Source organism: Chiroxiphia lanceolata, chromosome 26 (assembly GCF_009829145.1).
Source record: "Chiroxiphia lanceolata isolate bChiLan1 chromosome 26, bChiLan1.pri, whole genome shotgun sequence".
NCBI classification, from domain to species: Eukaryota; Metazoa; Chordata; class Aves; order Passeriformes; family Pipridae; genus Chiroxiphia; species Chiroxiphia lanceolata.
The window spans coordinates 1,151,712-1,178,420 of record NC_045662.1 but is presented as its reverse complement, the minus strand read 5'-3'; the positions used below and the strand labels follow the sequence as shown (position 1 = coordinate 1,178,420).

General features: G+C 51.8%; 1 protein-coding gene across 9 annotated transcripts; it reads left to right on the top strand.

Moving 5' to 3' along the window:
- Window positions 1-1,088: 1,088 nt before the first annotated feature.
- On the top strand, window positions 1,089-24,891 carry GJC1 (gap junction protein gamma 1). 9 transcript variants are annotated; one of them, XM_032711173.1, is made up of 5 exons: window positions 1,443-1,600; window positions 12,773-12,896; window positions 18,854-18,961; window positions 20,533-20,602; window positions 20,737-24,891. In XM_032711173.1, the coding sequence occupies exon 5, from the start codon at window positions 20,756-20,758 to the stop codon at window positions 21,935-21,937; it is 1,182 nt and encodes a 393-aa protein (XP_032567064.1). In that variant the 5' UTR covers window positions 1,443-1,600; window positions 12,773-12,896; window positions 18,854-18,961; window positions 20,533-20,602; window positions 20,737-20,755; the 3' UTR covers window positions 21,938-24,891. The 9 variants fall into 9 exon arrangements, with proteins under 9 accessions (XP_032567058.1, XP_032567067.1, XP_032567064.1 ...); XM_032711167.1 differs by lacking the exons at window positions 1,443-1,600; window positions 12,773-12,896 and adding an exon at window positions 1,089-1,140; XM_032711176.1 differs by lacking the exons at window positions 1,443-1,600; window positions 12,773-12,896 and adding an exon at window positions 1,089-1,140 and having other exon boundaries at window positions 20,530-20,602.
- The last annotated feature ends 1,818 nt before the right edge of the window (window positions 24,892-26,709 follow it).

The following is a 26,709-nucleotide window of genomic DNA, read 5'->3' as shown; positions in this document are numbered from 1 at the left end:
CGGCTGGAAAACACTGACCCGCAGCGGGGCCTGAGCCCTCGTAGCCGAAAACCTGGTGCTGCGCACGTGAGCTTGGAATTTTCCACGGAAACGGCTCTGACCTGGGAATGGGGGCTGTGCGGCTGCACCCTGACCCCCCCCCCCCCGGCCCCTTCCATGCGGCTGGAATTTCCCCGCACAAAGGAGCTCTGTCGGGCGCGGGTGCCTCGGGGAGTGTCCCTGCCCGGGCCCCGGAGCAGCTAAACTGAGGCACACGGAGCGTGCTGGGGGCTCCATCCTTGGCACGAGCTGGGCAGGGCTCGGCACTGGGACACAGCGGGGCCAGCGGTGATGAGTGACCCTGTGCTGACCTCCAGTTGTCCCTGTCTGTCCCCATCCCCAGGTCCCTGGGGCACATGGCACCTTGAGCAGCCGGCTCCTTGTGGGATGAGCCCCGGGCCCAGTGTCCCTGTCCCCATCCTGCTCCTGGTGATCCTGGCTGCAGCCCTCCTCCTATTGTCCTCGTCCCTGTCCTGCTCCCAGTGTCCCAGTGTCCCCATGTGTCTGTTCTGTTGGCAGTGTCCTTGTCTCCATTCTGCTCCCCGTGTCCTTGTCCCCACCCTTCTCCCGGTGTCCCGTTCTGGGCATGTCCCCGTTCTCTCACGTGCTGTCACCACCCGTGTCCCCCTGTCCCTCTGTCTCTCCATCCCTCAGTCCCCCTGTCCCTCAGTCCCCAGTCCCTTCTGTACCTCTGTCCTCCGTCCCTCAGTCCCCCTGTCCCTCAGTCCCTGTCCCTCAGTCCGTCTCTCCCGCTGTCCCTCAGTCCCTGTCCCTCAGTCCCTGTCCCTCAGTCCCTGTCTCTCAGTCCGTCTCTCCCCCTGTCCCTCAGTCCCTGTCCCTCAGTCCCTCAGTCCCTGTCCCTCAGTCCCTGTCTCTCAGTCCGTCTCTCCCCCTGTCCCCCTGTCCCTCAGTCCCTGTCCCTCAGTCCCTCAGTCCCTCAGTCCCTCAGTCCCTCAGTCCCTCAGTCCCTGTCCCTCAGTCCGTCTCTCCCGCTGTCCCCCCGCCCCGGCCCGCGCGGGCTGAGGGGGTTCCGCGCATGCGCCCCGCGCCCCCCGCCCGGGCTCGGCGGCCGAGGGGCCCCGGCACGGCCAGGGCCGGACCGTGAGTGGGGGGCGAGGGGGAAACCGGGATAAACCGGGAATGCGGCAGGACCCGCGGGGCCCCGAGGGCTCCGAGCTGGGACCGTGAGGGGACCGACCCGCGGGAGCCGGGGGCGGGCGGGACCCCGGGGGCGGCGCAGGGGAGCGAGCGGCGGGAGGCTGAAGGGGGCGGCGGGAACCTGAGGGGACGGGGCTGTGGGGCTGAGGGAGGCGGGGGGCGGAGGGCGCAGAGCCGGCAGCTCCGGGGCGATCCGGAGGCGCCGGGAAGGGCCGGGCGCGCTCCGCCGCCGTGAGGGGCCGGCGCCGCCCGCCTGTCCCCGCGTCCCCCCGCACTCCGGACGGGCCTCTCCGCGCTGTTCATGCCCAGCGAAGTGATCCCTGAGGCGATCCCTGAGTCCGCCGGGGCTTTCCCGGGAGCAGCGGCCGGTGCCGGCCCCGCCGCACGTGGCCGAGCCCCCTCGGTGAGGAGCGAGCGCGGGAACAGGAGCGAACGCACCTGGGGCACCTCCCGGGGCACCTCCATCCCCTCCTCCCGTGTCACCTCCCGGGGCACCTCCATCCCCTCCTCCCGTGTCACCTCCCAGGTCACCCCCGTCCCCTCCTTCCGAGTCACCTCCCGGGTCACCTCCATCCCCTCCTCCCGAGTCACCTCCCGGGTCACCCCCGTCCCCTCCTCCCGAGTCACCTCCCGGGTCACCCCCGTCCCCTCCTCCCGAGTCACCTCCCGGGGCACCCCCGTCCCCTCCTCCCGAGTCACCTCCCGGGGCACCCCCGTCCCCTCCTCCCCTCTCGGCTCAGGGGTCCCCGGTGTGGCCCGCGGCGGTGGATTGAGCTGCAGCTCCAGCACAAGCCCTGGAAGCAGCAGCAGCTCCTGCTCTCCTTGCCCAGATAAACCTTCTCGACGCTGCTGTGGCAGCCTGAGCCAGCCCTGCCCGGAGCTGACAGGCTGCAGCCCTGCGGGTTGGCATCGCTCTGGGAATACTACTCTGGTTCAAGGAGTGTTTGTGCAGCGCTCTCAGGCACAAGGTGGGATGGTTGGGATGTCCTGTGCAAGGCCAGGAGCTGAACTTGATGATCCCTGTGGGTCCCTTCCATCTCAGGACATTCTGTGGTTCGCTGTGCTTGACCCTAATACAGAGCACAAGGAGAAAAATGCACCCCTGTATGGGATAATGGAAACTTTGGCCTCCGTTGGGCCTAACTTTCACCCTGCACAGTAAAATTTCACAAGAGTGACATTTGTACAGCTATTTTTACGGGCTTTTTTTAGCCAATTCTCTTTTCTGTTGGTAGGAATTAGTCCTGACGCTTTCTGGTCAGTGTGACCTTGCTTCACAGGGAAGTGCTGGTTTTGTTCCACCGTCAAATTAATTACAAATAGGAGACAGTTCATGGGGATTAATTAGGGCATGGATGTACTGTATGGATTCTGGAGCAACAGTTGGTACCACTGGGTTCAGCTTTTTCATTGGGTGTTCGGTTGGTATTTGGAGATGAGAGGAAGAAGAAAACCCTTCCATCTGACAGACCGTTGATTATTGTTGTTATTTCCATGTCTTCTGCCTGCTGAAAGTCAAGGATAATTGGCTAAAAAACCCCCAAACCGTCCCTTCCTGTTAGAAATCCCTGTCACTGGGATGTTCAATGAGCCAGCTGTCAGTGCAGTTACCAAACCCTCCGTTCTTCGGGTCAGTGCAGTTACCAAACCCTCCATTCTTCAGGTCATTTAAGAGGGAAACTTGTTGTTTTCTGTCAAGATTTGTGCTTAGGAAAATGCAAAGTGCCTTTCTTTTGTATTTTTGGTTCTTTCCAAGTATGTTCCAAAGTTGTGCCTGTGCTTTCCTGGGGGAACAGTTCAGCTCGGTCCTGCGAAGCAGGATAGGTAAGGATTTTTAGAAGGGAATTGGAGCTTTTTTGTGCCGTTGGGCTCCAAGTGAAAGTCGTGGATTTGCAGCAGCGCTGGCATTAACTCCTGGGTTTCCAGCAGTGCTGGCATTAACTCCGGGGTTTCCAGCAGTGCTGGCGTTGGCTCCAGCGTTTCTCTGGAGAGGGGAGGACGGTGTTTGCAGCTCTGTGGCTGCGCGGCGCGGCGGGGGTGGGCTGAGCTGTCACACATTTCGGTGTCTGGCGAATGCGCGACTCGCTCGGCCCGTCCTGCTCCTGTGGGCAGTGACGAGAGCTGGGAACGAGAGGCTGGTCCTCGCTGGAGCCGAGCTGGAGTACTGGGAGTGCGGGGCTCTCCCGGGTGCAGCCGGGGCTCTGACCATGTCTGTGAGCGAGGAGGCGGCGAGGTAAGGGCTGAGGGGCTGGGGGGCTCGGGGGATGTGCTGGGTGTGAGGGTCTGCCCTGCCAGCCTTGCTGGGGCTCCTTCTATGCAAACTGGCCCTTTGCAGTGTGTTTCTCAAAAAACAGTAACTTGACTGATGTTTCCAAATTGAAATGGGGCAGAACAGAACCAGGAGCACTGGGACACATCCCTTTGAAGGGCTGTGTTTCACATCACAGGAAACTTATTTTACCAGAGGGTCTCTGTTCTTTTTCTGTGGAAAACACAACCAGCCACTCCTTGGGTTCGTCACCCAGCGCCTCTTATACTTTTAAAACGAGCTTTGTCAAGTTTATCAGTTTAAGTGGTGAAAAGTTATTAAAAACATCTTCCTCACGAGGCTGTTCCCTTACCAAAGGGTCTGACTGCCTTCAGTGCTTTTAGACTGGAGTTGCAAGTTTGTCTTACCACTGATGCAGGGGACCGTTGAGTTATTGCTAATGGAAAACATTTCCGTTTGCAAAACTAAGTGTTTTCTCAATGCAACAATATTAAAATTTTTGGTTTTTTTTTTAAAGCAACTCACAGGTCTGAATGCAGGAAGAATTATCATGAAATACCTGTTTTCTGGATGAGTGTCATCCTTAGCCCGTCATTAGGGACTGTTTTTGCCTGTCACTTCAAAGCAAACATCACAGATAATGTGCAAGTGATGCAAAAACCAGTAAATAACTGGAAAATTTGGGTCGATTCAGAGCACAACTCTCTTTGAAGGATTCAGAGAAGAGCCCCAAGAGGATTGGGAATGTTTGGGCAGTGAGGAGTCCCAGCGGGTCCTCAGCAAAGGGAAGGTTAAAAGAAAACCTTACTGGGCGAGTTTACACCAACTTTAGGAATTTAGCAAAGATTTTGGTACAGCCTGAGGAGTTTTAATTGTAGACACAATTGTTCTAAAGAATCCAGTGGTTCTAAAGGTAGTTGGTGTGAGAATTGTGTTGCTTAGGTGCAGCTTTATCTTAAAAGGTCTTTTCTGGGTTTGGATGGTTTTAAAGTTTACAAGAGGAAAATTCTTATAAGCTGAGAGATCTAATCACTGATGGGGAGTTTGTGATTAATTGTAACGCACAGATTTGTTGACTTAGTAATTTGCTGAGTGCCATCAACTTCTGTGAGTCCATAAAAAACCCCAAACTTTCCTAATCTGTCACTTTTGCCAAGGACAGCATGAGATCCGGTGCCCGAGGTTGTACCTAGGTGTGATCTGGCTCTTAAGACCGACAAAGCAGCCTAAAAACACACTGTCAGGGGTTGGATAATCCTGGAAGCCCCTTCCTCGGGTGTGTGGTGGATTGGGTCGCTGAGACCCCTGTGCCTTGGTGCTTCTCCAGGGAGCTGGAGCCAGGGAAAGTGGAGCCAGCAGACACTGGCAGTGCTGCTGATGCCTCAGTTTGTCCCAGCTGTGATGCTGGCAGCAAGGACTTGTTAGAGCATGGTGAGCTTTCCCTGGAATGCTGCTGGAACAGCACAGAGTGGGAGCCAGGAGCGGGGCAGACCCTGCTCACCGGGGTGAGTTCTGCTGATTTGTGGCCATTGGTACCTGCGAGGGGCTGTGTGCCTGAGGAAAACAGGGGTGGGATCAGGAACTGGACTTGGGTGATCCTTGTTGATCCCTTCCAGCTCGGGATACTCTGTGATTCTCTGAGGCTGTAGCCTCCCCATCAACATGGAGCCAAGAAAAAGGGGGGATTTTATGACTTTTCACCATGTTTTTCAAATGTGGGAATCACAAGGCGCGTTGTCGCCTGGTACGAGGTACCTCGTGCATCCTCACCCTTCCTGCTGGGACAGGATTCCCTGATCAGCAGCACAAACTGGACAAGGGTGACAATCATTAAACAGTTGGAGTGAAACCCTTGTCCTGGATAATGGACCCGAAATCCTCGTGGATAATGGAGCCCTTTGTTGTTGTGCTGCCTCATTAGGGGGAAGGTGATCCTTTCCTCCCAGCCTGCTTCCAACCTTTGTCTTTTGTGCTGCCACTCCACAGAGTTGACTTGTGCTCCAGATCCGTTTATTTTTAATCTACTTAATAGGAAATAAATTATTGCTGTGGAAAAAGTTCTGTTAATACTCCCTACATTTTATGGTTGCTTTACTTTAGCACTGCGCTGTGCACGGAAGCACATTCCTGCCCACCAGGTAGGGAGACTCGCTGAATTGTGGATGAGCCCCCAAAATCTGGCCCCCACGGGTGGTTGTGTGCCCTGTTTGGGAGGGAATGAAGGTTTTATTGCAGAACCCTGTGGCATTATCAGTCCTTCCAGCTGATCCCTGCACTTCCCACAAGCTGCAGGAGTGCAATTCTACTGTCCTGTGCTTGTGCTATGGAATAATGTGCTGTGCGTTTCTTTTTATTTTACTGAAGTTGTGGTTAATAATGGTCAAGTTGTATTAAATCACATTTCACTTGTGAAAAACCCCATACTTTTAAAATGTCAGAATCACCAAATTACCCGTTCACTGCCCGTTCTTGGTCCTGGTTTTGGGAGGTCGTTCGCTTTCAGTTAAAAGCCACAAAAAGGAATTTGTCTTCCAAATGTTCCTTGGAGGGGAAAGGGCAATGTTACATTTCCTTTTCTGACCTCATACCATAAATATGAATTATCACTGCTCGGGTAGTGACACACAGTTCTCCTCAAATTTGGGACTGGCTGGAAGATCTGGTTGGGATTCTTAAAAGCTTGTGGGGGGGTTTTTTTTAATGAGGATTTAAGGTGAAAGTTCCTGGATGTGGTGTTGGATAAATGCCATATGCAACGTGTGGCTGAGCAGTTAGATGGTGATTTCTGGTGATTTCTGGTGAAGGAAATAGTGAGAGCGGTAAATATTGGAGCAAAAAGAAAACCCTTTTCCTTCTGCAAATGTAGAGAACTTGGTTTCATACCTCAGTACTGGAAAATAATTCCTTAGTGATTCCATTTCAAAGGAGAACCTGATTCCGTCTCAAAGCAGAACCCAGGGCTTTAAGCAATAACACAAGTTACAGGATTTTCTGGCTATAAATAAAGATCTATATTTGGAAGAAACAAATAGTGTATTTATGGACAAAACTGTATTAAGGGAAATGTGATGGAAAAATTGAGTCAGATGAGCTGATGTATGAGGCATTTCCCTCTGGAGTCATTGGGCTGAAAAATGTTTTATATGCCTAAACTTGAACAGATGCTTCAGCACACACACACACACACACACACACACACACACACACACACACACACAGACAGTCCTCCTCCAGTTCATATTAACAGTTCTGCTCATGCTGCTGTGATTAATTCCCAGACCAGTCTGGTTTCGGCTCTTTTCCGGGGGCTCGGGGGTATTTCCAGCTCCTCCAGGTACTTAAGCCGTGCCTGGCTGTGAATAAGTGAGCAGCCCGGTTATTAGCAGGATTTATTTCCAGCTTTGCATTAGGCATGTGCTTAAGTGCCTCACTGAGCTGGGATTTACATTTTTGCAGGGAGTGAGGGATTTCTCCCCATTACCTTGCTTAGATGGGAATCGCTGGAGTCAGCCAGCTCTTTTGCCTAAATAAGTCCATGGTACCAGCTCAGGGCTCTTGCAGTTATTAGTTCCACCTTTTTAGTTATAAATTTGTCAGGAAACAAGTCTGAGTGTGCGTGCTTGACCTCGTTTGAGATCCTGTTGAAGGAGAAAGGGAAGACATCCATATGGATGACCAGCAGATTGTGCCTCCCGTCCTTTCCCGTCCGGATGGCGCAGTTGGTGGTGCTGGAGGAGGCTGACAACTGCATTGGATTGTTTTCCATTGAATCCCTTCTCATCCGTTAGTCTGCTGTCCAGAGGTGTGTTTTTTGCCCCGGGGTGTGTTTTTTGCCCCGTGGGTAGCTGTGCACAGCGCTACCCCTCTCCTGAACATCCCCAAAGTCATCCCAAAAAATGCAGCGTGTTGGGGACACTTCTTCCCACTTTGTTTTTGTGTCAAAGGAATGTGGAAAAATGACTTCTGGGTCTAAACCTGATGATTTCTGGGTTTAAACCTGGGTCTGGCTGTGATGTATATTGGGAATACGGCTCTTAAAGGATGAGAGATGATGCTGGTGGCATCAGGGGATGCCAATTCCTGCTCGTGGTGACATCCCAGTGCTGGACACGCGTGAGCGGTGCAGCCCTGCCAGACTTGTACAGAACAAGCTATTGCCTCGGAAGTTCTGTATCTCTTGTGCTTAAAATAGTCAAGAGCCTGGAAGGGCGATTGCATGTCTTGTGTGTTCCCATGTTCCCTTGAGGGGGAGTTTTGACTCCTTGTTAACTCCTGGAAGCCTGGCGCTGGTGTGGATTCAGGGATGCGGCTGACAGCTAACACTGCCTGATCCTGAGGTTAGAGATGAGTCTGTAGGCAGGGAAGGGGCTGCCCTGCTGTCAATACATTTTTAAATGGCATAAAATTAAAAGTAATTAAAGTTCTTAATGTATCTCTCAGGTGTGCTGCCCTGCACTCAGCACCTCCTCCTAAAAATCCAAAAATCTTCTGATTTTCATGGTAAACATTGAAGTAGCTGAGAAATGAATTTTACTTGCAGCAGATTCGCTCGCAGGAGTTGCTCAGATACTCAGAGTTACTCTGACACTCAGATATGTAGTTGAGCTATTTTGAATAGGAGAATTTTCATAGTGGAAAGTGTGATTCCTGAGACACTAAAAAGCAAAATAAAATTGAAATGTTTGGGAGGAAGCACAGTGATCTTCCATAGGGCCATATGGAAATTATCTGTATTTCTTGGTTCGTGTGAAGTCTTTGCTCCTTCTAGAGCTGACTGGAATCCTCCTCCTCCGTGCTTGGTTTGTATTCCTCAGCCTGCTCTTGCTCTCTTTGCAATCTGTGGCCAGACCATATCGATCCGGGTGTCTGTGAGATCCGATTCTCTGGAGGATTGTGCTGGAGAACAGGGACAGAAATAAATCATCTCTGCCCTCCAAGTGTGCCAAGTGCCTGAGACTGTCCATGAGTACAGGTGCAATTCCAGAGGGCTGGAACTGAGCAGTACCTGGGGTACCGGTTCTGTTCCCTTTGATGCCTCTCTTTTGGCTGGTTCATTGTGGGGCTCTTCCCCCAACAGCAGGGACACTCCTGGCTCCTTGGGAACAGCCACACAGATCAGACAGAGCCTTGCCCACTTTGGAGTCCTGTTCCCAACCTGGCCATGTGGAAGCTGCAGCAGAGCCCAGAAGAAGCATGTCTGGACCCCCTCAGCCCTGCTGGCTGCTTTTTGCCTGCAGACTTACCCATGTCTGAGGCGCTGTCTCTGGTTTTCAGGTTTGAAGGGGTTTTCCTTCTGCAGGCTCCCCCAGGTTTTACAGCTCCCCACCCTCTTTCCCCTGCTCAGCTGCCTTGTTTTTCCAGTGTTCCTCCCACACTGTTGTGTCCATACATCTTCTCCAAGCTCCTGTTCCCATGATGGGGGATGATGAGAGTGACCAGAGCCCTGGCTGAGCTGGGGGCACTCAGGGCATGTGGCAGCATGTGCTGTTGGGGTGCTTGTCCTCTCACACTGGTGAAATGCTGTTGGCTGTGCTGGAGCTTTCACAGAGCAGCCTGACAGCCCCAAGACCTCCTGCTCGCTGAGGCCATCTCAGGGCACATTTATTTTTAGTGTGAAATCGAGATTTATTTTGTTTATTCCATGTATGCATCACTTTATCCATGTGGAATTCCATCTGCCATTTTATTACTAGGTTGCGTAGACTCGTGTGGTCCCTGTGCTGCTCCTTGTGGTTGTTTATCTGCCTCACCTTGAATATTGCCAGCAGGATCCTTGGTCACATCCCACCCACTCACTGTGGGGTGCACTCAGACAATGTCCTGGTCTGGCACAGATCCCAACCTCTCCTGTGATCCCTGCTCTGACCTCCTTCCCGTGCAGGAAATGGCCATTTACTCCTCTTCCCGTGTCTTCTCTCTGTGAAGGGGATGATCACTTTTCCAGTGGCCTTTTGGGGTCCCTTCAAGAAGCCGTTGGTGAGAGGGACTTGCAGAGGTTAAACCCCGGTGGTCTGGGGCCCTCTGTGGGGTTGGAAGTGCCTTTGCAGAAGCCCCATTGAACACTGTGCTTACCCAGACAATCCATTGCCCACTGATTCTGCTCTGTATGAGATTGTCTCATTAGTCCCATTGGAATGTTGGCTTTGGGGAGCTGCACTTTGCCAGGATTTTCTTCACAGCCCTTGTCTTGCAGAGGTGACACGACAGTGCCAATGGCTGTAGCCAGGCTGGGGGTCCATCTCTGGTGAATCCACCCAGCCCTCCCAGCTGTGACTCCTCATTTTGGCTCCTTATTCTGTAACCTCCTCTCCAGTCCCTGCAGTGGAAACCAGTTTCCCAGTGAGTCCCAGAGGAAGGGGCTGGGGAGGAGCCTGGGGCTGTTCCTGGTTCTGTGAGTAGGAGTGTAAAGAAGTCACATCATTTTCCCTGGGTGACATTTTCATCTCTTTTAGTAGCATTAAGGAATGAACTTGATTCTGAAGGGGGAATGGTCTGAGGGCTGGAACAGGTCTGCTGTGGAGAGAGGCTGGGGGTGTTCGGCCTGGAGAAGAGAAGGCTCTGGGGAGACCTTGGAGCCCCTTCCAGTGCCTAAAGGGGCTCCAAGAGAGCTGGAGAGGGACTTTGGACAAGGGCCTGGATTGACAGGACAAAGGGAGCATTGACAGGACAAGGCTTGGAGCATCTACAGAACCAGCATGAAGTCCACTCGGTGACTAACAAGATGTAACCACCCTCCTAAAGTCTTGGAGGCTTGGAAGTAAGAAACCAGGGGAAGCTTGGCACTGTCACTGTGCCCACAGTTGTTCCTGCAGTGTCTCAATAGGCTTTTCCCACCTCCAGCAGCACCAAAACATGGTACATACCATACCCTGGTCCTGTTGGTGCTCTCCCATCAAGCCTCCTGTCTGGCTTAAGCACTTTCCGTGCTTTTGGGAGGCTGACTGCCTAAAATTTGCTGCTAATTGTCATAATCTGTGTTGATAATAAGTCTGATAAAATTCATGGCCATGGAAAGCAGTGAGGTGGAAAAAGCTGACCGGCTGTGTGCTTGGTGCAGTGTGCCTGTCACTGGGAAAAGAGCTCCCAGCTTCCTCTCATGAAATAGGAGTTATTTGCAGCTATTCTCAGAGACAAGAGCCCCAGTTGGTGTGTGTGTTCCCCAGCTGGGGTGATGGAGCATAGGGAGTTCAGTCAGTGCTTCGGGTCTCTTCCCAGGGGGGTCTTAAAGTAGTCAAGTCTCTCAGAAAATGACGGGTTTAGGTTTCTTATTTTATTATACAAAATAAGTGGTTTTTTCAACAGATAAGTCACTTAGTGAATTTATGTGCGTATTTATATTCTGAATTTTATCTTTGGCAAAATAAAGCTGTTAAGACTCCTGTTGAACTCAAGCTGGAGTAGCATTTTAATGCCAGTGTGGCAATCTGCTCTGACTTACTCTGCTCCTCCACTCAAAATAAACTGTGTGTAAAACTGGTGTATTCAAACACAACTCTCCAACTAATTGTGCAGTTTGGTAGCACTTGGGAGAAGTTGAAGCACCAGGAGAGTGAGTGAGTGCTGGTTTGTCATTGTTGTTGTGGACCCCTTGTCCTTGGCTGTCCATCCCAGCCCCATCCTCATGGATTGTTGTGACGCACCGATGGCGAACAGGGAGGAAATGCCTTCTGGCACGGCTGGCCACCGTCCTCCTCACCTTAGTGCTCTCCACCCAGACAGGCACAGTTGGGTGAAGTCACAGGGGTCTGCAAAGCTCTCTGGTCCTCCATGTCTCATCTCAGGGACAGTCCTGACAGGGTTTAGTGGAGCAGTTCCAAGTACTGGATGGCTGGAAAAGCAGTTGGCAGTGAGGGTTTGCAGTGCCCTCCTCTGCCTCCGAACATCCTTCCCTCTCTGCAGAGCTGCTGTTGTAGGAAACGTGCCATGGATTTGGTGGAGTTGTAGGCTGAGGAGGTGGCTCCTACTAGACCAGATGACAGAGCTGGGGAATAGAAGTCTTTTTTTTGAATGTGGGTCAGGGAGGAGCAGCTGCCGTGGTGCGGGGTGGGTGACTGGGGACGCCGTGGCAGCCCAGGCTGCGCCGTGGTGTGCGGTATCCCTTTCACTCTCAAGCTGTTCGTGCTAGTTTGTGAGGCTTATCTCTGAAGCAAACACTGCTGTGGTTCTCCTGGCTGTTGTAAGATGGTGGTGGGAGCAGTAGGTGTTCATCCCCACCCGGCTGCCTCCCGCTCAGTGAGAGCCTTTGACGTACAGGAGCCGACAGAACTGCTCTCTTTTGGCTTCTCTCTCCTTTCCCGAAATGGCCGGGAGAGTGATATTCGGGTCAGCTGCCTCCAGTGTGTCATTTTCTTTTGACACTCATCCCTCTGAGCGAAGAGGAGGAGCCCGGTGGGGAAACGCTGTGGAGCTGTTGGCTGCAGTGGACTCGGGTGTAGTTAAAAGGGTGCTGTGGTTATTCGAGTTGCTAATCACATCAAGGCAGGGACATCTCTGATGCCTGACTGGAACTGTATGGGAGTGAGGATGGCCTTTCCCAGACCTCGCTGCCAGAGAGGTGGAGGGACCCAGGTAAGCACATGGGTGCTCCAGCCTGTCCAAAGGCAGTTCCCCAGCAGTGCATGTTTTGTGGGGTGTGCAACACGCAGTGGTACCTGGGTGTTCTCTGTTCTTCCATTTGGACCTTCTACTTCCTATGTGTTCTGTGATTTTCCACTTGAAATACAGTTGTTCTTGTGTGTCTGCAGTGCTCAGGGTCAGAGTGGGTGTCTGTCCATAGCTCTGGGGTCTTGGGTAGGCCGAGGTGCTCCCGTTCCCTGTGTGTCCCCAGGTGTATCCCTGTGTGCTGGGCCTGCCCACACAGGCAGAGTTTGCAGCAGGACACTCTCCTGCTATTTCCCACCACTCTTCCCAGGCTGGCGAGTGCATCCTGAAAGGAGCTGAATCCTGGGATTCAGTGCCTGGTGTGTGCAGGAACCCCGGCCCTGCTCCATCGCACTCCCGCTTGGATTGCTGTTGGTCACTCAGGACCTGCCTTTTGTCATCCTTCCTGCTGTGTTTTTTCCATCTTTATCCTTCCATCGCCCATATTTGTAAGAGTAACCACTGGGAGCACAGGTGCAGCAGGCAACAGCACGATATTTTTAATATTTTAATAATATATTCTTTTATATCGTGCCAGTGCTGTGCAGGGCGCGTTGGGCAGGGGTGGGCACTGGGAGGGGGAAGATCTCAGGTCACAGTTTCACTTTGCCTGTGTGGTTCTAGTCCCTGCAACTTGGCCACGCTCTGTTATGTTCATTCTTACAGGAGAAATTGCTTTGCTGCCCTTGCTCTTGTCCTAGACTGGTCTCTGTGGTACCCAGGGAATGGTGATGGGCACAGATTGAAACAGGGAAAATTCTGCTTAAACATAAGAAAAACTTTTTATACTGTGAGTATGGTCAGATGCAGTAGGATCAGGCTGCCCAGTCTTACTTTTCAATGCTTGTGGGGTCTCCACCTCTGGAGATATTCAATAGGATCTAGATGCCCAGAGAGCTTGTGAGGTCTCCAGTCTCGAAGATATTTAAAACTGGACATGGACCCGCCAACCTGCTCTGGTTGACTCTACTTTGGGTTGTAAAATAGTTTAAACTGCTGGTTATGGGAATGTTACACATTTCTGATGGTGACGCATATGGGTACAAGGGTTGAGCATCTTCAGAATATAAGTGACTGACTCAAGTAAATGGGTGGCTCTTCCCTTACAAAGGAGCTGTCTCAGCACTGGGCTGGTTGGGTGTTTGCTGTGTTTGACCTTGGAAGTATTTTAGCAAGTGGTAACAGGTCGTGTGGCTGAGCCAGGCTTTAGTAGCCCTGAGCTGAGGAGCACATGTGTCTCATCAGGTGGTGTCTGGGAGCAGTTCCTTGGGAGGAGAACTTGGTGTCTGGGAGGTGAGTGCTGTCTGTGCATGAGCAGCTTGTGGAAAAGCCTGCAGGATCCCCGTGGTGTGGAACAAAGGGAGCTGACGTGGTCCTGTGCAGGGTTAAGAGTTGGACTCGATGAGCCTTGTGGGTCCCTTCCAACTCAGAATACTCTGGGCTTCTGTGGCAGCTCACAGTTGTGAGCACCTGAGGAGTGTTGTGTGCACCTGAGGCCACACTCACCCGGCCTGATGGTCATTTCAGCTGGTAGGAACACTCTGTCTCGAGGATGTCCTCCAGATCTTTAGATTTTAAGGGTACAAATAGCAGGCCCTGGCCTGTTGTGTGCAGACAGCCTGGGCTGGCAGTCCCAGAGCTCAGGGTTTGGTTAAACAGAACAGCAGTGTCAGATGGTTTCTCTAGTATGGCTTGAGCTTTAGATTCAAAATCTTGGAAAAAAAAAAATTGTTCTTTACCTACCCTGTAATTCCTTGTTTTCAACATCCAACTGAAAGACACAGGGAAAGAGTTTTCCTGTGCATTCCCAGCTCCTCCACAGGGATGAATGAGCCACTCCCTCTTAGGGGCTGGGGGATATGATCTGTGGTACAAGCTGCACATTCCTGAGCTGATTTTGAGCAGGGATCACATGGGATTTCTGTTCCTTCATATTTACATTTACCAGGCTTGGAGACAGGGAGTGTGGAGGAGACTCCAGACCCTTCAGCTCTGGACTGTGCTGGAGAAATGCTGTGAGGTGTGTGAGGGTGGAGGAGGTGAGAGGAGAGAGGGAGAGCTCTGGAGACGCCGGGTTGGTTCTGAGCTCCAGCAGCCCTTCCCTTGCTGGGTTATTCCTCATCCACCAGCGGGTTGTGAAGGAGGGGGGATGTTGCTGCTCCAAGCTCCATCCTGGCACGGTGCTGGTCCCGAGGTCTGGCACGATGCCACGTTGGTGTGAGCGAGGCTGCCGCGGGGAGCGAGGGTTTCCCTGCGGGCTGTCAGACGGCGTCTGGGACCGCTTGGTTCTCTCCTTTATTACATTTCACATCAGCACAGTGCTGGCGGCACCTGGGGCTCCCTCTGCCTCCTGATACCTGGAGTGTGCAGCAGAGGTGTGAGGAGCAGCCTCGGGCTTGCTGGGTGTCACACAGCTCTGCCCCGAGTCCTTGCAGAAGTGCCCAGCTCTGAGCTGGTGCAGCTCATTCCCGTCGTTCGAAGGGACTCTGATTGGCGAGCGTGTGTGAAGGGATTCAGGCTGACACAGACCCCGCCACTGGTCTCCAGAATCTCACGAGGTGACAGAGGCTGTACAGCCCAGCCTCCATTTTCCATGGAGCCTCGAGTCAGGCTCACAGCTCGCCCTGTCCTCACAGACCCTGCTCTTCCAAGCTGGGATCCACGTGTTCCGGGGGGTCTGCCCTGGACACGAGGCTTCCCGGAGCACTGTGGTTGCTGTAGGTGCAATAAGAGCTGGTTTGGGCCAGCACGAAACACGTCGTGATTTTCATTTGAATTTTGTCACTGCGGGGGAGTGTTGCTAAAATTGTCACTTGGCTTCCCATGTTAGCAGTACCTGAGGGCACGCCGAGGCGGCCGGAGGTTCATGTCTGAGCTGCAAATTCCAGTTTATCTGTGAGCTGAATGCTCGGGTGGGTATATGTTGATTTTCAAAGAGATACGTTCTTGACATCTTTATTTTTTTGACAGCGCAAGAATCTTATTATATCCCTACCTCTTACCCATATTTTCCTGTTCTATTTATATCCCGCGTTGGATCTGTGGTCTCGGGATTCAGCGGGGGGTTTTTCAGGCTCGGGGGGTTGGTCTGGGGATCAGCAGAGCCTTGTTATCCTGCCTGGGATTGGAAGGCACCGTTCAGAAATGGTTTCCAAATTGACATTGACATTGTGGCTTTTTCCAAACCCTTCTCTGCTGCTGCCACGTGAGCCCTGCCAGCTGACAGAGGATTTGTTTGAAAGAGCACTGTGTGCTCTCCAAAAAGTCCCAGCCTTTTTCCTTCCTAAGTGCTCTGTAAGATTAAAAATAAAACTCAGTGCAATTTTCTTATTCTTTTTCTTCTGTGTTGCTGAAAATAGGAGGGAAGTTGGTAGTGATTGAGCCCACTTCCTTCACAAAGGATAGAAGGGTGATGGCTGTGAGTTGTCTTAGCCCAGGTATTCCTGGGAATACCCCCACATCCTCGCCCTTGTGTCACTTAGGAGGATGGACACTGGAATTGCTGCTCATGGAATGCAGGTGGCATCAGCACAGTGCTCGCCAGGATTTGGGATGTGCTGGTCCCTTGCTGGTGCTGGGTCTGACCCCAGCTCTCTCCTTTCTCGAGCAATAAAGTCTTACTCATTTTCCAGGTTAAAAAAAAAAAAAAAGGGAACTTCTCTGCTTCCTCAAAAGTGCTTGTAAATCATGTAGTTTCTTACTTTTCAATGTAAATGAGATTTGAATGAATAATGCTAATTATTCATTCATCCTAATTCAAATCCTATTTTAATTAGCCTGTGGGCCCAATTTCACTTTCATGCAGCATGAAACCTCTTTTGATTAACAACAGAATTGCCATGCATTTCTTCTTCTTTTTTTTCTTGCTCAGCACATGTCTTTTTAAACTGCTTAAAACCAAACCAAAACAAATAAATCACTAATAAATTAATCAAATTTCATTTGCATGACCCGTGAGGACATATTCTAAGGGGGAGAAAAGTCTTCTCTAAATATATTGAGTCTCCTTAACAACTGCCTCAGGGCTACAAAACCTCCTGCAGACAAACCTTTCTGAGGAGGTGCTGGTGAACTGTGGTGCCATCCATGGACATACTGAGGCTGTGCCCAGCCCCACTGTTGATGGAATGACAAGGAATGACAGGAAGTGAATCCTGGTGTCAGAGAAGCATCACAGAAGAGCTTGGGCTGGAAGGGATCCATAAGGATGATCCAGTCCAACTCCCTGATCCTCACAGCACTGCCTAGTGCTGAACCAATCCAACACAACTCCCTGCACCCTCCTGCTCAGGTGCTTTGGGCTGCAGCTGCCAGTCTGTACTGGGATGGAGCCCAGGACATCCAGTGTGTACTGGGCTGGGCCCGGTCTGTGCTGAGATGAGGCCAGGACATCCAGTTTGTACTGGGACATGGGCCAGTCTTTACTGACACGTGGCCACGGGATCCAGTCTGTACTGAGCTGAGGTCCAGTCTGCCCTGGGAGTGGATCAGGGATCCAGTTTATACTGGGCTAGGACCCAGTCTGCCCTGGGAGTGGATCAGGGATCCAGTTTATACTGGACTAGGACCCAGGCTGTGCTGGGACAAGATCGGGAGATGGTTCTGAGGGCGTTTGGGATTTGACAGCCTGGAGTGAGGTTGGTTTTAACCCCCATCTGGTGTGTGTGGTGCTGCCTTCCAGGTGCCTCCATCCCAGCGGGATGGGGACATGGCTGGAACATCTGAAATGTTTCAGTTCATACCCAAAGCCCACCCTGGGCTGGGGAGGGGACGGGACACACCTGGGGGACTGTTCCCTGGCTCTACCTGAACAACAGCCATGTTGAACAGCTCCAGAGCTTTTCTGCAGGGAAAGCTGATTTCTCTTTTCTCATGTACCTGGTCCAAATTCTTCTTCTTTGTCTCTGGATGTCAGCACCTGCAAAGCTTTAATTCAGGAGCCAGTTTGCTGTCAGAGATAAGTGTCTGGTGTTTGTGGATCCTGCCCGTTCCAAGGAACCTCCTCTGCTGGAAGTGCTGGAATGAATTTATGACAAATACAGGGAATGAAAATCTCCCTCAAATGCACTTTCTGGCATGACTTAAATTAGCTGAAATTGCTGACATTTTGCCTTTCTGGGATGCGTGTCAGTGTCCATAAACCTTTCTTTCAAACGTTGGAAAATTATTGAGTTAAATATTGCCAGAACCACAGAGGCAGGAGACACGAGTGTAGGTTGGGTGAAGGTTACTGTGATGTGTCTGGGTGCTGCAGCACATGGTGCAAAGGCAGAATGTGCTTCTCTAACCTTGGCTGATCCCACAAATCTGAAGGATAACACCACTTCCAAGCCATAACTCTGCTTGTAGAGTCTTGTTTTTGCATGGCATTTAATTGGGATAGATTGAACCTGGGATAGCAGAGTTTAATGACTGGTCATTTTGCTTGGGCCAAAATGTTTCCTTAAAGACAAGGAAGTTCTTTGCCTGCTGGTGGGTCCTCCCGTGTTCGTGCCACCGCTCTGCTCGGGACTAGGACTAAATTTAGACTAAGTGGCACTTTATTGGGAAGAGAATCAGCTCTTCAGCAGCTTTGCAGCTCCACAGCCAGGACCTGCTAATTGACAGAGGTCCTGGCCATTAACCAGGGTCAGATAATGCCAACTGCAGCTGAGGGCTGGAGGGAACCCCAGCACACATGTCTGTGTGGGCAGGGTCTGTACACAGAGGCTCTGGCACTCTGTGCATTGTTATAACTGGTGGGATCCAGGCTGGGAATCCTCCTGGACAAGTCCCGAAAGGACCCAGGTGCCTCATGCCCTCCAGTGGCTGGGTGGTGGCCGAGGGATGATCCCTGTGTCTCCCTCTTTACAGCTGCTGAGGAACAGCTCAGCCTCAGGAATGTGTCTGCAGGTAGAAAACACACCATGAAAAGTTGGCACGTGACACAAAGGGGTTTCCTTGATGATAAGGTAGCAGCTTGTCTAAAAGTAAAGACTCTTTTACTGAAACCAGTACTCATTTCAAACTTCTCTGCTGTTAACTGAATGTGACAGTATCTGAGGATTTAAAGACTGGTTCCTGCTGTTATTCCAAATTTACATTGGCAACAGCATTTAATTAATTTAAAATTTACTTAGTAGTTTATTTTCAGAGCCCTAATGTTCTCAGTGAGAGAAAATTAACCCCTTCTTAAACTCCTTTGGGTTTTGTCTCCTTTTTTAGTTGACAAATCATGGCATGTCAGCAGGAACGTGCCTGTCCCGTTTGCCCCCAAATCCACGTGGGAAATGCTGAGCGTGGGGGTGTCTGAAGCACTGTCTCTTGTCCCACTAATGCAGAACTCAGAGAGGCAGAACTGGCCTTGGATGTCTGAAATAAGGGTGCAGAGAGGGACTGCACTGGGACTGGAACCTCTCCTCTTTTTTTCCTGCTAAAAACATGTTATTTCTGCCAGTTCTCTATGGCACAAGGGCATCAGTGTTGTGTAGGAGGAAGAGCTCTGGTGGAAACCTTGGCAGGATTGCATGCACCTCTAATAGCTGCTGTCTATCAAACACTTGTAATTTATACATGGCCCTTTTCAGGGTTAAGTGCAGGTGACCTGTCCACCTGAGTCAAGGCCAGTGATTTTTGTCTTAGTTGATAATTTTGATGACAATTATGATCCTGAGCCTGTTGGTACTGAGATTCATCTGTAATTCCTTCCATTTTCTTCCCATTTTTCCCAGCTAAACAAACTGAGCTCTCTAAATGCCTCCCTTTCAGGCACCTTCCCCGTCCCTCAGCTGGGTCTGAGCCCCCCGTGTTCGCCCTCTGATGTCTGAGGAACTGCTGAAGGATGCGGGCGCCGAGGGCTGTCTCGCTAACAAGGAGGTGAGCTCACCCTCCCTGCTCCTGACTGCAGGTGACACAGCCAGGGCTCACATCCTCAACCTTCGCTGCATCACCAGCTTTTATTGAGACCCTTATCCTTGAGGACCCTCCCTTCCCTGTGAACTGACATCCACGGCAGCCTCCCTCTCCCTGTGCTGGTCTGAGCTGCAGCTTTGCACTGAGCGTGGTTTAAGCAGTGGATCTCTTCCAGCCTCTGCAGCAATCCATGTTTTCCTGTTTCACTGGTAACTCATCTCCAGTTCTAAGCCTGCAAACTTGTGTCCATGTGCCCATTTTGTCAGCAACCACTTCCCAGCCGAACCTGGGGAGATCCAGCCTGCCTGCCAGGCCTGGCTGGGCTGTGCATTATGGGACTGATCTTGGATCTAATGTGGGAATCATTTGTCAAGACCTTGGCTACTTTTGATCCACTTAATGTGGTCTTTTTTTAATACTCTCCTGTGCTATTTTTTTCTCTCAGTGCCATGAAGTGATAGATCAAATGTCCTGCACAGCCCATCCACACCATGTCCCTGCTGTTGGCTAAACACATTGAATTCCACCAGAGGAGGATTACATTACATCCTTTAATTCTGCATTGATTGCATCCCCTCACATTTCATTATTTTGCTTGTGAACAACTCTGGTTGTGTGAAAGAAGTTGAATAGTTCCTAGTTTTCTTCCAGTCTCCTGAAATTTCTCCAGGTTAAGAATAAATCCCTTTTAAGATCAGAGTGCTGGAGATTTGTCCAGTTCTGGGTTTAGGATCTTTCACCCAATGTTCTGTTGTAAAAGTTTCTGTTGATAATGTTTGACAAACTGATACTTGACATCAACTGATATTTGACATTTCAAAGCTCTGAAAGATGTCTCATCCCCTGTGTTATAACAGTGTCCAACAGCTCTTCCAGTGCTCCATGTGTTACCATTTTCACTCCTTGGAGCTCCACGTGGGCTTGGAAGGTTGGTGGGGGGTTTTTTTGCAGTGTTGCCAGATGAGAGTTTCCATGGATAGGTTTTTTTATTGTTAGGGTTGCAAATTTGTCGTGGAATCATAGGATTGCATTGGAAAGGACCTTAAAACTCATCCAGTGCCACCCCCTGCCATGGGCAGGGACACCTTCCACTGTCCCAGGTTACTCCAAGCCCTGTCCAACCTGGCCTTGGACACTTCCAGGGATGGGGGCAGCCACAACTTCTCTGGGCAACCTGTGCCAGGGCCTCCCCACCCTCACAAGGCTGGAGCCCCCCTGCTCTGAAGCCAGGCTGGGAGAGCTGGGGGGGTTCACCTGGAGAAGAAAAGGCTCCTGAAGAGACCTGAAAGCCCCTTCCAGGGCCTAAAGGGGCTCCAGGAGAGCTGGAGAGGGACTTTGGACAAGGACCTGGAGGGACAGGACAATGGCTTCCCACTGAGAGACAGTAGGTTTAGATCAAGTATTCAAAAAAAAAATCTTTCCTCTGAAGGTGGTGCCTTACAGAGCACGTGTGTCTCTCTCTTTGGCTGGAGAGTAGCTTTGGGAGCATGTTTTTCTGTGAAATGTCACTAAACTGCTACTTTTTCTCCCAGCAGACTCCTCAAAGGCCTGCGGAGGAGACGTAGGATCTTCAAGCAAGTTCTGGCAACGGGATCCCGATAACAGGTGATGTCACAGACGTGGATGGGTGTTGGGTGTAAAAGTGTGGAGTTTTCAGACTCTCTTGGTTGAGTGTTTGCACTGCTTAGGCTCAAGCTGATAAATTGATAAAAATCTGGGGGGTTTGTTTGTTTGTTTAGATAAACTCACTTGACCACCATGAGTTGGAGCTTTCTGACCCGCCTGTTAGAGGAGATCCAGAACCACTCGACCTTTGTTGGCAAGATCTGGCTGACAGTGTTGATTGTGTTCCGGATTGTCCTGATTGCCGTGGGGGGAGAGTCCATTTACTACGACGAGCAGAGCAAGTTCGTGTGCAACACGGAGCAGCCGGGCTGCGAGAACGTCTGCTACGACGCCTTCGCCCCCCTCTCGCACGTCAGGTTCTGGGTCTTCCAGATCATCCTGGTGGCCACTCCCTCGGTGCTGTACCTGGGCTACGCCATCCACAAGATCGCCCGGATGGTGGAGCACGGCGAGGCCGGGAGGAGGGGCCGCAGGAGGAGCCTGTCCATCCGCTGGAAACAGCACCGCGGCCTGGAGGAGGCTGAGGGCGACCACGAGGAAGACCCGATGATGTACCCGGAGATGGAGGTGGAGAGTGTCCGGGAGAGCAAGGAGAAGCAGAGCCCTGCCAAGGCCAAGCACGACGGCCGGCGGCAGATCCGGGAGGACGGGCTCATGAGGATTTACGTGCTGCAGCTCCTGGCCAGGGCCCTGTTCGAGGTCGGCTTCCTGGTGGGGCAGTACTTCCTGTACGGCTTCCAGGTGAGCCCCGTGTTCGTGTGCAGCAGGAAGCCCTGCCCGCACAGAGTCGACTGCTTCATCTCCAGGCCGACCGAGAAGACCATCTTCCTGCTGATAATGTACGGGGTGAGCTGCATGTGCCTGCTCCTGAATGTCTGGGAGATGCTGCACTTGGGGTTGGGCACCATCCGGGACACGCTCAACAGCAAGAGGAAGGAGCTGGCAGACTCTGGGACCTTCAACTACCCGTTCACCTGGAACACCCCGTCGGCTCCTCCCGGGTACAACATCGCCCTGAAGCCGGAGCAGATGCCGTGCACGGAGCTGTCCAATGCCAAGATGGCCTACAAGCAGAACAAAGCCAACATAGCTCAGGAGCAGCAGTACGGCAGCACCGAGGGCAACATCCCCACCGACCTGGAGATCCTGCAGAGGGAAATCAAAGTGGCTCAGGACCGCCTGGACCTCGCCATCCAGGCCTACAACAACCAAAACAACCCCGGCAGTTCCAGAGGGAAGAAGTCCAAAGCAGGCTCAAACAAAAGCAGTGCCAGTAGCAAGTCAGGAGATGGGAAGAACTCGGTCTGGATTTAATGTTGGCTGAGTTGATGTACTGTGGTTTTCTCTCCTAGTTTATCATAATAACCAGCAGCCCCGTCAATAATGGCTTCCATTAAGGGAATATTTGACTCTGCTTATTTTCAGGGATACCGTTGGCTAGTGATGCAGCCCCTGGAGAGGGTTTATACACTGACTCTGGGACTATAGAACTTTATTCTTTTGTCTTCCAAGTCAGGAGACAAATAGGTATATTTAATTCATTCTCATTGAACGGTTTATGCTGTATGTACAGTATTATAGTACATTTATTATGCACAATTTTTTTTGTATTTGTACACTGGATCTGATGTTACACTTTTTATATTGACCAGGACAAGGCCATGGGTAGCCGTTAATTAGCATTTTGTTAATTTTATTATTGTTGTCAGCAGTTATGTCGTTGTTCTTCCTTGTTTTCCGAGTAAAACTTTTTATAAAACTTTTCTATGCTGCGTTTCCAAAGTGCCTTGAACGTGCAGACAGTGGAGCCTCCACTCTCTGGGCAGCCCCTGGGTGGGGAAATATTTGGGAAACTGTTCGTGGTGCTCCTGACTCTGCCCTTTACTAAAATGATGGGCTGCTGGCAAACTGGAAGTATCATCCCATAAACTCCTATGTCCCACAGGTTTTTTCCCCCTGTAGAAAATGACTTACAGGAAAAAATGTGTGTGACTGTGTGTCGAGAGCAGGAGTGCCAGAGGTGGAGAGGGCTCAGACCTCCCTGCACACTTTGTGGAACAGGAGGGAAGAGACACTTCAAAGTCCTGCAAAACATCCGAAAAAAACCTGAATAGGAATGACTGGATTCAGTAATTCCACATGTTTCTGTGATATTGATGGGAGGAGAAACTTGTGAGGCTTGTTGTGTAACAACAAGGACGGGCAGTGGAACCTTTTGGGGAGGATCCCTGTCCTTGCCAAACTAATCTGGTCAGGTGGAGTCCTGGCAGCTCTGCTCTCCCTCTCCCGGGAGCCGGCACACAGGAGCCGTCTGGGGGAGTTCCATAAGGCCCTTCCCAAATATCAATGATTCTGCCTTATCCCAGACCCCTCTTCCCCCTGTTCTGTCCAAGGGATTCAGTTCAGACAGAGCAATATGTACAATTTAGCTTTCTGCTTGAGAGCCCAGCCCGCCGTGGCATTCCGTGGCTTTGGCATTAAACTGGAATTTCCAATGAGCGGGAGGGGAGTGCGGGACGGTGCCTTTGGCTCTATCTTTCTGACATGGAGCCACGATCGTCCTGGAGACACGCTGAGAAATGTCTCTGCTTTCTGTGCTGTTGATAATGGATTCGGGGCCTTGCTGCTCTCCCTTTTTGCTGTCAGGTTTTCAGGTCTTTCAGTGCATTTTGGGGGCCTGTTTCAAGCAGAACCGTTGTGTTCCGAGGCTACCTCAGCCCTCAGTCCCTCGTCAGAGCTGGGTCAGGACCAGGACTCTGGGAGTCATGGAATCACAGGATGGTTTGGGTTGCAAGGGATCTTGAAGCCCACCCAGTCCCACCCCCTGCCATGGGCAGGGACACCTTCCACCAGCCCAGGTTGCTCCAAGCCCCGTCCAACCTGGCCTTGGACACTTCCAGGGATCCAGGGGCAACCACAGCTTCTCTGGGCAACCTGGGAAGAGTGAGGAGTGAGGCTCAGATAAATCCCTGCTCCATTCCCATCCTTCAGGACACCCTCACAGAGGCTCCTCGTTAAACTCCCACCAAGGGACAGGAGCATGTCCTTGCTGTCCCCTCTGCACGAGCACTTGCTGAAAATAGCTGTAGTGCTGAGTTGTTTTGGTGTGTTTTCCCTCTGGCTCACCAGGCAGGCCAGGCGTGGATCCCGACTATCCCTGAGCAATCTGGAGAGCCTCTGGAGTGCCCAGAGCCCACACAGCCCCCGTGTGAGCCCCTCTGGGGCTGTGGGGGCTCTGGGAAGGGAACTGGCTGCCTGGCCCTTGGCCCAGCACTAACCCCAGGCAGCAGCAGCTGCTGATTTCAGGCGAAGTGCCAGGGTGATGTGTGTGAGGAAGTGTAGGTGACACAGGAGGTACAGAGCAAGGGGATGTGGGCAAGGACAGCCCATGAGATGGGACTGGGCTGTGCAGGTGAGAGGAAATGCATTAATAGGGCTCCTCTAATTAAACAGGGGCCTGAAGAGAAGCACAGAGGCTCTGTCAGAGTGAGCTGTGAGTGTGGTGGGGAAGCTGGGTGGAAAACATGTCTGGAAGTATGAGGGAGAGACATTTGGAGCCTGGAGATAAGCAGGGCTGGTGGCTGCAGTCCACTCATACCCAGCACTGGGGTGGTTCTCACTGTCCCAAACAAGTGACGCTGCTCTAACCCTGTGTGGTGCTTTGGGAACAGCTTTCACCAGTGAAAGCAGGGAAAATCCTTCCCCTCACTGCTCTCTTCCCAAACTGCAGCGATTTCCTATTAATGGATTAAAATTAAATAGGTTCCCACCCACTGCTCCTTGTTGTTTGTGTTATTTCCCAATTAATGATCTGAGCCATCCCCCACATGAATGCCTCAGGTCAGTCCCATGAGCCTCTGCCCACCCATTAAATCCCTGGTAGTGAACAGAGTCTCCAGAATATTCCAATCCCAGCACTGGATTCACTCCGAAAATGCCAAGTACTGGAGCTGTTTCTATTGCTGCTTTTTATTTTATTTTGATTGTGTTGAAAGTGCACATTTTGTTGGAAGCCGAGCGTGTGTTGGTCGTGGGATCTGTCACAGCTCCCTGTTCTGGCTGTGGTCGATTCCAGAGCATCAGACTTGATATTTCCTTTTGAAGAAATGATATCTGCATTGCTTTAAAATGCTCTTGTTTTGGCTTAATGTGAAGGTCATTCTGAAATAAACGTCCAGGAGAGACTTTGGCACAAAAAATACTGGATGGAACTTGGATTTGTGGTGACATTCTCAGGGTTTGGAGAAAAAAAAAAAATCTTATTAAATCCAGTGGATTACTCCAGTCTGAGTGAGATGGCTTCTTTTTTTCCAGCAATAGAATATGGATGGGAGGGAGAGGGATGTTTAGTGGTTTGTCTTAGAGCCACAATTTGGAATTTTTGTGTATTTGACTCTGTTTAGTAGGAAAAAAAGGGTCGACATGGAACTAGCTGTGCCTTTTGTGTGGGAACTGCTGTGCAGGGACGAGAACAATCGCATTAAAAAAGGGAAAACCCACAAAGTTTGGAAGTCAGGCCTCGGAAAGGGTGGCACTTCGAGGAGGGGGGAAATCTGCATGTTTGCATATGGATGAGCATGCGGGCACTGCCCAGTGAACTGTGCTGCATTAGCTGCCCCAGTTGAGCCGCGGCTGCAGGAGCCGCTCCTGTCACAGGCACGGCGCAGTGTCTGTCTGGGGCTGTCACAGGGTGGCTTTGGTGAGTGTCCCCGCTGTCCCCTCGCTGCCGCTCTGACCTCAGCCCGGGGAAGGAGGGATGGAGCGTTTGCCGTGGGAGCTGGGAGGGAACAAAAGCTGTTTGTCTGGAGCGAGAGGAAACCGGGCACTGAGCTGCCCTGTGCCCGAGCCTGTGAGGACGGGGCGGTGACAGTCACCAGGGCAGCTCCAGCGCTGATAACTCTGTTTTCTCCACTGCCAGGACACCCGAGCAGCCCACAGGCTCCACAGTCTGGGAGAAGTGCATGGAGCAGAGAACAGCCCAGATTCCATTGCCAACTCCATGCCTGGGAATGGTGACATCATCCTGAAGCTCACCATGGGTTCCCGTGCAGGGATATCAGGGATCTGGGCTCCTGCTGCATTGGCATGGAATAAAGTGCAGGGATAACCAGGATCTGGGCTCCTGCTGCATTGGCACAGGTTCCAGTGCAGGGATACCCAGGGTCTGGGCTCCTGCTGCTCCCCAACCCTTAACCCCTGTGTGTTTTCAGACACGTGGTTCCCCCTGGGTGAGCCCACACCAGCAGCCACAGGCCCGGCTCAGTGTGTGCTCCCGGGGTTTTAGGCACAGAAGCCTTTGCTTAACAACGAATTCCCAGCAAGAAGGTCCGAAATGCCTTTAAACCTCTGCTGCAAACATGGGGACGGTGCCAGCGCTCTGCCCTTGCCGCACATTTGTTGTGGGCAGTGGTCTGGTGAGAGCCAACCTTGTTGTGCTCGATCCCACGCTCGGGAGGGGGGAAGGGGAGGTCAGGATCACATGCAGGCTCAGCTCAGCGGCCCCGGGCAGATGCACGGAGCTGCTGGAGGTGCCCCTGGGTGTTCGTGTGGCCTCCAGCTGCAGCTCTGAGAGGGAGCAGAGCGGCTCCCAAGGGTCCCCTGTCACATCTGCCACCCCCGGGCCGATGCCTCGGGTGCCCGAGGGCCTCTCCCACAGCACCACACGTCTAGACGTGATCCCAACTGAGCCTTTGTGGCGCCTGCTGACGGCTCCACCTCCTTTCCCTCTGCTCTAAAGTGAGGATAACATGATTTGTTTCATATTGGATAATGCCAGTATAAATGAGATCCTCACTGCAGGGTGATTTTCCCATTGGAAGCATAGGTTGGGTGTTAAATATTGCCAGCACCAAGTGTTCCTGCCTGTAGCTTTGTGGCAACTACTTGTATGGAGGCACGTTATGTTCTTGTAGCTTGGTTTGTTAATAATTCAAGGTTTCCTGGTCCCAGGCACACACAGCTTGCTGTCTGGGAGGTTCCATCCAGAGGAGCTGTTCATTGAGACGTGCTCAGTGCCTGATCCCTGTGAATGGGACACGCTCTGCTCAGTTACCGTGAAGCAGCTCCTGAAGGACGGATCCATTTGC

Coding starts and splice junctions, on each gene's coding strand:
- GJC1 (XM_032711167.1), top strand. CDS start 20,756: ATGAGTTGGAGCTTTCTGACCCGCCTGTTAGAGGAGATCCAGAACCAC.